This window comes from Carcharodon carcharias (assembly GCF_017639515.1).
Source record: "Carcharodon carcharias isolate sCarCar2 chromosome 36 unlocalized genomic scaffold, sCarCar2.pri SUPER_36_unloc_1, whole genome shotgun sequence".
NCBI classification, from domain to species: Eukaryota; Metazoa; Chordata; class Chondrichthyes; order Lamniformes; family Lamnidae; genus Carcharodon; species Carcharodon carcharias.
The window spans coordinates 1,333,008-1,342,659 of NW_024470726.1; the positions used below are offsets into that span (position 1 = coordinate 1,333,008).

The window sequence follows — 9,652 nt, forward strand, 5'->3', positions numbered from 1 at the left end:
ACATTTGTATGTAGGTGTGTGTGTGTACGTGTGTATGTGGAAATGTGTGTAGGTGTGTGTGTGTGTGTGTGTATTTGTATGTAGGTGTGTGTGTGTACGTGTGTATGTGGAAATGTGTGTAGGTGTGTGTGTGTGTGTGTGTGTATTTGTATGTAGGTGTGTGTGTGTACGTGTGTATGTGGAAATGTGTGTAGGTGTGTGTGTGTGTGTGTGTGTGTGTGTATTTGTATGTAGGTGTGTGTGTGGAAGTGTGTATGTGGAAATGTGTGTAGGTGTGTGTGTGTGTGTGTGTGTACTTGTATGTAGGTGTGTGTGTGGAAGTGTGTATGTGGAAATGTGTGTGTGTGTGTGTGTATTTGTATGTAGGTGTGTGTGTGGAAGTGTGTATGTGGAAATGTGTGTAGGTGTGTATATATGTGTGTAGGTGTGTGTGCGTGTGTATGTGGAAATGTGTGTAGGTGTGTGTCTTTCCGTACTTCTGAGTCTGAGTGTCTATCTATGAGTGTTTGTGTCTGTCTCTCTCCACTTGTGTCTGACTGTATTTGTGAGTTCATTCATTCACATACATGTTGATGGCTGGGGCTGAGGGGTGGGGGTGGTGTTAAGCTCTGCGTTGCCAGGGAGACCGGCACTGGGATCAAAACAGGATGTCCCACGTTTTCCACAAATGATTCTGGATCGCACCTCTACAGGTCCTCAGCCCTGCAGAGCCCTAGCAAGGCACACCGGTAATCCCCCTTAGTGTCACCCTGTGGGAGAAGAGAGTGAATCGTCACCTTCCAATTGTCTCACCCATCAGGCACCAGACAGTGAAGAAGTACAAATAATTCTAGTACAGCATAGAATGGGCTATCATCTCACAATCCAGTGAGGACTGGATCAGCCTAGCGCCCACTGTGACACTGAGATAGCTACTGGACCAGGAAGAGGCCATTCTGTCCCTCTAAACTGCTCCACTGTTCAATTAGATCACAAGTGATGTGTTCTAAGGCCAGCATTTATTGCCCATCCCTAATTGCCCCTTGAGAAGGTGGTGGGTGAGCCGCCTTCTTGAGCCGCTGCAGTCCCTGTGGTGTGGATACACCCACCGTGCTGTTAGGGAGGGAGTTCCAGGATTTGGACCCAGCGACAGTGAAGGAACGGCCGATATATTTCCAAGTCAGGATGGGGAGTGGCTCGGAGGGGAACTTGCAGGTGGTGGTGTTCCCATGTATCTGCTGCCCTTGTCCTTCTAGATGGTAGAGGTTGTGGGTTTGGAAGGTGCTGTCTAAGGAGCCTTGGTGAGTTGCTGCAGTGCATCTTGTAGATGGTACACACACTGCTGCTACTGTGCGTCGGTGGGGAGGGAGTGAATGTTTGTGGATGGGGTGCCGATCAAGCGGGGCTGCTTTGTCCTGGATGGTGTCGAGCTTCTTGAGTGTTGTGGGAGCTGCACTCACCCAGGCAAGTGGGGAGTGTCCCATCCCACTCCTGACTTGTGCCTTGTAGATGGTGGACAGTCTTTGGGGAGTCAGGAGGTGAGTTACTCGCCTCAGGATTCCCAGCCTCTGACCTGCTCTTGTAGCCACAGTATTTATATGGCTGGTCCAGTTCAGTTTCTGGTCAATGGTAACCCCCAGGGTGTTGATAGTGGGGGATTCAGTGATGGTGATGCCATTGAACATCAAGGGGCGATGGTTAGATCCTCTATTGTTGGAGATGGTCATTGCCTGACACTTGTGTGGCGCGAATGTTACTTGTCACTTATCAGCCCAAGCCTGGATATTGTCCAGGTCTTGCTGCATTGGGACATGAACTGCTTCAGTATCTGCACCTAAAAATCATTTACTAGCCATTGCTCCCTATCCCTTAACAGAAAAGAGAGGCTGAACACCTGGATTATGTGCAAATGCAAGAATAATATGGAAGGGTTAACATCCATTACAAATATGTTAGATTCCCCAGAAGAGATTCCAGGGAGCGTCCAAATTCCTCTTAACTTCCCCCACTGAAACACTGCTGAAAGCATCCCAGGACAGGCCACAGTCAGAGCCCAGCACAGGGAACTGGCACCACTTCAATATCATCAAAACGCAGGGCGCGGGGTTGGATTGAGGGTGTCAGTACCTGGATGGTGGAGTACAGGGATTTTCCATATGCCTTCTTGAACTCTGCACGGATACTCAGCAGGTCAATCTCACATCGAGACACCAGCAACCGGGTGAGGGTCTTGTCCTTGGTCCCTAAACTCTGTAAAATAGTTACAGGTACAGCATAGGGTTAGATACAGAATAAAAACCCCTCTACACTGTCCCCATCAAACACTCCCAGGACAGGTACAGCACGGGGTTAGATACAGAGTAAAACCCCTCTAAACTGTCCCCATCAAACACTCCCAGGACAGGTACAGCACGGGGTTAGATACAGAGTAAAACCCCTCTAAACTGTCCCCATCAAACACTCCCAGGACAGGTACAGCACGGGGTTAGATACAGAGTAAAGCTCCCTCTACACAGTCCCCATCAAACACTCCCAGGACAGGTACAGCACGGGGTTAGATACAGAGTAAAGCTCCCTCTACACAGTCCCCATCAAACACTCCCAGGACAGGTACAGCACGGGGTTAGATACAGAGTAAAGCTCCCTCTACACTGTCCCCATCAAACACTCCCAGGACAGGTACAGCACGGGGTTAGATACAGAGTAAAAACCCCTCTACACCGTCCCCATCAAACACTCCCAGGACAGGTACAGCACAGGGTTAGATACAGAGTAAGGGCCTTGTTCGACCTCAAGTCCACTTTTCTGTCCAATCCCCCTATCCCTTAACTCAAACCTTAAATCTCTCCATCTCAATCTTGTGAGATACTCAATGACTGATCGCCCACAACCTTCTGGGGCCGAGAATCCTAAAGATTCACAACCCTCTGAGAGTGAAGAAACCCCTCCTCTTCTCAGTCCTGAATGACCCCTCATCCTGGGTCGGTGACCCCCGCGTCTTGGACTCTCGAGCCAGCGGGGAAGCAGCCTCTCAGTGTCCGTCTTGCCAAGTGGAACGTTATTGGAAATACAGGCATGACTTAGGATGTCCCGACAACAATTTCCCGGGCCCGGGTCTTACCTTCATGGAATTTTGCAGCCTCTCCGCGAAAAACTGGGGTGTGTTCTGAATGCTCTGGACTAGAGGGACACAGGGATATAAAGTTAGTCTCACAGCTTTCAGGCCTTAGGTTAATCATACCCATAGAACCAGAGAACCATAGAACACGACAGCACAGAAAACAGGCCATTCCACCCTTCCAGTCTGTGCCGAAATATTATTCCGCTAATCCCATTGACCTGCACCCAGTCCATAACCCTCCAGACCTCTCCCATCCATGTCCAATTTATTCTTAAAACTTAAGAGTGAGCCCGCATTTACCACGTCAGACGGCAGCTCGTTCCACACTCTCACCACTCTCTGAGTGAAGAGGTTCCCCCTGAACCTTTCCCCTTTCACCCTAAAGCCATGTCCTCTCGTGTTTATCTCTCCTAATCTAAGTGGAAAGAGCCCACTCACATTTACTCTGTCTATACCCCTCATAATTTTGTAAACTTCTTTCATATCTCCCCTCATTCTTCTACGCTCCAAGGCTGGAAGAGGTTACAGAGATAGGGAGGGCTGTAGGGGCTGGAGGGTGTTACAGAGATAGGGAGGGGTGTAGGGGCTGGAGGAGGTTACAGAGATAGGGAGGGGTGTAGGGGCTGGAGGAGGTTACAGAGATAGGGAGGGGTGTAGGGGATGGAGGAGGTTACAGAGATAGGGAGGGGTGTAGGGGCTGGAGGAGGTTACAGAGATAGGGAGGGGTGTAGGGGCTGGAGGAGGTTACAAAGATAGGGTGGGTTGTAGGGGCTGGAGGAGGTTACAGAGATAGGGAGGGGTGTAGGGGCTGGAGGAGGTTACAGAGATAGGGAGGGGTGTAGGGGCTGGAGGGTGTTACAGAGATAGGGAGGGGTGTAGGGGCTGGAGGAGGTTACAGAGATAGGGAGGGGTGTAGGGGCTGGAGGAGGTTACAAAGATAGGGTGGGTTGTAGGGGCTGGAGGAAGTTACAGAGATAGGGAGGGGTGTAGGGGCTGGAGGAGGTTACAGGGATAGGGAGGGGTGTAGAGGCTGGAGGGTGTTACAGAGATAGGGAGGGGTGTAGGGGCTGGAGGAGGTTACAGAGATAGGGAGGGGTGTAGGGGCTGGAGGAGGTTACAGAGATAGGGAGGGGTGTAGGGGCTGGAGGAGGTTACAGAGATAGGGAGGGGTGTAGGGGCTGGAGGAGGTTACAGAGATAGGGAGGTGTGTAGGGGCTGGAGGAGGTTACTGAGATAGGGGGGGGTGTAGGGGCTGGAGGAGGTTACAGAGATAGGGAGGGTGTAGGGGCTGGAGGAGGTTACAGAGATAGGGAGGTGTGTAGGGGCTGGAGGAGGTTACAGAGATAGGGAGGGGTGTAGGGGCTGGAGGAGGTTACAGAGATAGAGAGGGGTGTAGGGGCTGGAGGAGGTTACAGAGATAGGGGTGTAGGGGCTGGAGGAGGTTACAGATTCGGGGACAGGTGGATGTAACAAGGCGAGAGAGGGATTTGAACACAAGGATGAGAAATTTGAAATGGAACACAGATTGATGGACAGTGTTTATCTTACCCAGAGCAAGGAAACATTTCTCATCATCCCCTTTCATCTGTTTTTTGATGGTTTCTGTAATGTCACCTGAAGCGTAGATCTTGTATAGTTTAAAGACTGCAATGCACAGAGGGGACATGCAGAGTGATTACGGACATCGTATATACCAGAAGCACGTTACAGCAACTTACCCTTTTCCCATTAATGACGGGCTCCGGATTTTGAAGCTTTCCCTCTCACCAAAAGGCCACAAAACAGTCAACAATCGGACACAGTTTGGGTTATCAATCTGCACTGCTCTCATTGCATTTCTATAGCGCCTTTCACATCCTCAGGCCCTCACCAAAGTGTTCCACAGACAATGGAGTGCTTTCGAAGGGTAGCCCTTTTTTGGCATTTGGAAACGCGGTAACCAGTTTGGGCACAGCAAGATCCCACCAACAGCAATGTGATAATGTTCCAGGTCATCCGGTTTTTTTGAGTGATGTGGGTTGTGGGATCAATATTGGCCCCAGGACACCGGGGAGCACCCCCACCCGCCCCCCCCCACTCCTGCTCTTCTTCCAATAGTGGCTGTGGGATCTTTTACATCCACCTGATGTAAGACAGCCGACAGGGCCCTCGGTTTGACATCTCTTCCTGAAAAACGGGACCTCCGACAGTGCGGCACTCCCTCAGTACTGACCCTCCAACAGTGCAGCACTCCCTCAGTACTGACCCTCCGACAGTGTGCCACTCCCTCAGTACCGACCCTCCGACAATGCGGCGCTCCCTCAGTACTGACCCTCCGACAGTGCGGCACTCTCTCAGTACTGAGCCTTCGATAGTGCGGCACTCCCTCAGTACTGACCCTCCAACAGTGCAGCACTCCCTCAGTACTGACCCTCTAACAGTGCGGCACTCCCTCACTACTGACCTTCCGACAGTGCTGCACTCCCTCAGTACTGACCCTCTAACAGTGCGGCACTCCCTCACTACTGACCTTCCGACAGTGCTGCACTCCCTCAGTACTGATCCTCCGATATTGCGGTGCCCCCCTCAGTACTGACTCTCTGACAGTGCGGCACTCCCTCAGTACTGACCCTCCAAAAGTGCAGCATTCCCTCAGTACTGACCCTCCGACAGTGCGGCGCTCCCTCAGTACTGACCCTCCGACAGTGCAGCACTCCCTCAGTACTGACCCTCTAACAGTGCGGCACTCCCTCACTACTGACCTTCCGACAGTGCTGCACTCCCTCAGTACTGACCCTCTAACAGTGTGGCACTCCCTCACTACTGACCTTCCGACAGTGCTGCACTCCCTCAGTACTGATCCTCCAATATTGCGGTGCCCCCCCTCAGTACTGACTCTCTGACAGTGTGGCACTCCCTCAGTACTGACCCTCCAAAAGTGCAGCATTCCCTCAGTACTGACCCTCCGACAGTGCGGCGCTCCCTCAGTACTGACCCTCCGACAGTGCAGCATTCCCTCAGTACTGACCCTCCGACAGTGCGGCACTCCCTCAGTACTGACCCTCCAAAAGTGCAGCATTCCCTCAGTACTGACCCCCTGACAGTGCGGCGCCCCCCTCAGTACTGGCACTGGGCACCTCTGGACTGTGGGGCTCAAGCCTCCGGAGAGGGGAGTCGAACCATGGCCCTCCTGACACAGAGATGAAGGAGGGAGTCACTGGGGCTCAGCTGTCACGGTCTCTGCCAGGGGCCGGAAGGTGCAGTTTGTGTGCTTGGTCATTACCTCTATTCAAGTGGTTCTGGCTTCTTTCAGTCAGAATCGGAATCCAGACATCAAAATCCGGGTTCTTTTTTTGACTGGACACTGCCTGCAACGTCTTGAAGAGAAGAAATGGAAGAAAGAAAAGTTAATAGATTCCTGGATTTTTAAAACTTTTATTCTTTCATGGGACGTGGGTGTCGCTGGCAAGGCCAGCATTTGTTGCCCGTCCCTAATTGCCCCTTGAACTCGGCTATTTCAGGGGGGCAGTTAAGAGTCAACCACATGGCTGTGGGTCCGGAGTCACGTGTAGGCCAGACCGGGGTAAGGACGGCAGATTTCCCTTCCCTAAAGGGGGCATTAGTGACCCAGATGGGGTTTTTACGACAATCCATGATGGTTGTTATGGTCACCATCACTGAGACTCGCTTTTCAATTCCAGATTTTATTCATTGAATTTAAATTCCACCAGCTGCCGTGGTGGGGTTTGAACTCATGTTCCCAGAGCTTTAGCCTGGCCCTCTGGGTTACTTGTCCAGGGAGATTACCACTGCATCATCATCACCACCACCACCACCACCACTACTATCATCATCATCATCAGCATCATCAGCATCAGCATCATCATCTTCATCATCATCAGCAACATCATCAGCATCATCATCATCATCATCAGCATCAGCAACATCATCAGCATCATCATCATCATCAGCAGCATCATCATCATCATCAGCATCATCAGCATCAGCATCATCAGCATCATCATCAGCATCAGCAACATCATCAGCATCATCATCATCATCAGCAGCATCATCATCATCAGCATCATCAACAGCATCATCAGCATCATCAGCATCAGCATCATCATCATCATCAGCAGCAACATCATCAGCATCATCATCATCATCATCATCAGCATCAGCATCAGCATCAGCATCATCAGCATCATCATCAGCATCAGCATCAGCATCAGCATCATCATCATCATCATCAACATCATCATCAGCATCAGCATCATCAGCATCATCAGCATCATCAGCATCATCAGCATCATCAGCATCAGCATCAGCATCATCATCATCAGCAACATCATCAGCATCAGCAACATCATCAGCAACATCATCAGCAACATCATCAGCATCTTCCTCCCCCTTTCTCACTTCCCTTATTTCTTACTTTAGCATCCTCTTCGATGAGTTCATAGTTGATCACACTAGAGTTCGCCTCTCTCTGTCCCTGGAAGCAGTTCAACAAGGGGGTTAGTCAGGAGGCAGGTCACTCCTATCCAATTCTTCTCTCCCTGTGTGGGGCTGGGGGAGTGAATGGGAAAACAAGGGGTACCGAAAACCCAGGTACGGGTGAATACAATCCCCCTCCCTCCTCTGTCTCCTCACCAAGCTCCCCTCTCCCATCCTGAAGGCCCTCGTTGCCAGGTGGTCACTCCCGAGGTTCCCAGCTCCGGCAGGCGTTTCCCCAGGGAAAAGCGGATGGGGAACTGGAAGAGGGAGGAGGAGGGTGGGGGGTGGCGGGGGGGGGGGTGGTGGGCGTGTTGAGTGGGGGGGGTGGGGGGGGAGGGGAGCAGAGAGCAGGCTAATAAAATCGAACCAAACATTGGGGTTCATTCCTGGAGGGGTAGAATTGAAAAGCAGAGCAGCGAGGTTAAACGTGTATCGAACCTTGGTTAGACTGCGTCTGGAGTTACTGTGAACAGTCTGGACTCTGTGGTGTAGAAAGGATGTAGAGACACTGGAGGAGGTGCAAGTGAAACATCCACAAGGTTATAACTATTGGGAAAGGCTGAACAGGCCGGGGGCTCTTTTCTCTAGAAAAGAGGAGGCTGAGGGGGTGACCTGATCGAGGTCTTTAAAATTCTGGAAGGGTTTCGATAGGGTCGACTTAGAGAAGATGTTTCCACCTGTGGTGGGGGAGAGACCAGAACTAGGGGGTCCATCAATATAAGACGTTCACTGATAAACCCGACGGAGTGGGGGGAATGTGGGACTCGCTCCCACGGGGAGCGGGGAGAATGTGGGACTCGCTCCCACGGGGAATGGGGAGAATGTGGGACTCGTTCCCACGGGGAATGGGGAGAATGTGGGACTCGCTCCCACGGGGAGTGGGGAGAATGTGGGACTCGCTCCCACGGGGAGTGGGGAGAATGTGGGACTCGTTCCCGCGGGGAATGGGGAGAATGTGGGACTCGCTCCCACGGGGAGTGGGGAGAATGTGGGACTCGTTCCCACGGGGAATGGGGAGAATGTGGGACTCGCTCCCACGGGGAGTGGGGAGAATGTGGGACTCGCTCCCACAGGGAGTGGTCGAGGTGAATCACAGAGATGGATTGAACGGTGGAGGGGAAGCTGGATAAACACATGAGGGAGAGAGGAATAGAAGGATATGGGGATGGGGGGAGATGAAGAGGGGGGAGGAGGAGGCTGGCGTGGAGCTGAAACACCAGCACGGAGCAGAGAGGCTGAATGGCCTGCTGCTGTGCTGGGAGTACCGAGGCAATGGTGTCGAGGGGGGTCTCCCTCCAGTGGACAGAGATCAGCAAGTCGGAATATGGTTCCCCTTCTCCAGCCCAATGGGGCTGGGCGTGGGGGGTGGGGGGCGGGGTGCAGTCAGGAGGGTCTGAACTCTTCCCCAGGGCAGAGAGCAGCGAACCCAGCACAGGGTGGTGATGGAGACTGGGTCCCAGCCCAGTCAGTCTCTGCATGGAGTGGAGAAGCCAGGGACGGAAGGACCCGGCGCAGTGCCTGCCCTTAATCAGGAATCGGGAGGTTCACCGCGGGGGTTATAAAGGTACCCAGACCACCCCCCTCCCCCACCCCCTACACCCAACCCCCGAGGGCTTTCTTCCCCACCTTCAGCAAGGCAAGAAGCAGCTTCTGGAACCTTCCCGTCGTGTCGGCCATAATATCCTTCTCTAGATCTTTCTTAAATTCTGGGGAAGGAAAGTAAAGATGGGGTAAGAGTGCTGAACCATAGTTTGCATGTGAAGGAAATAGGGGAACTTCTCTTTTATTTATTCATTCCCGGGATGTGGGTGTCGCTGGGCTGGGCCCAGCATTTATTGCCCGTCCCTAATTGCCCCCTTGAGAACGTGGTGGTGGAGCCGCCTCCTTGAGCCGCAGCAGTCCCTGTGGTGTAGGTACACGCACCGTGCTGTTAGGGATGGAGTTCCAGGATTTTGACCCAGTGACAGTGAAGGAACAGCCGATATATTTCCAAGTCAGGATGGGGAGTGGCTTGGAGGGGAACTTGCAGGTGGTGGTGTTCCCCATGTGTCTGCTGCCCTTGTCCTTCTAGATGGT

General features: G+C 52.5%; 1 protein-coding gene across 1 annotated transcript in view; it reads right to left on the minus strand.

Moving 5' to 3' along the window:
- Positions 1–359: 359 nt before the first annotated feature.
- Positions 360–9,652, minus strand: part of LOC121274355 (annexin A2-like) — a 42,368-nt gene continuing 33,075 nt past the window's right edge. Inside the window, exons 7-13 of the mRNA XM_041181631.1 lie at positions 9,203–9,282; positions 7,515–7,574; positions 6,363–6,456; positions 4,649–4,744; positions 3,101–3,159; positions 2,107–2,229; positions 360–749 (exon numbers count right to left, since the gene is read on the minus strand). Of these exons, the coding sequence (XP_041037565.1) occupies positions 687–749; positions 2,107–2,229; positions 3,101–3,159; positions 4,649–4,744; positions 6,363–6,456; positions 7,515–7,574; positions 9,203–9,282 (575 nt within the window). The 3' untranslated portion in view covers positions 360–686. The remainder of the gene's footprint in view (positions 750–2,106; positions 2,230–3,100; positions 3,160–4,648; positions 4,745–6,362; positions 6,457–7,514; positions 7,575–9,202; positions 9,283–9,652) is intronic.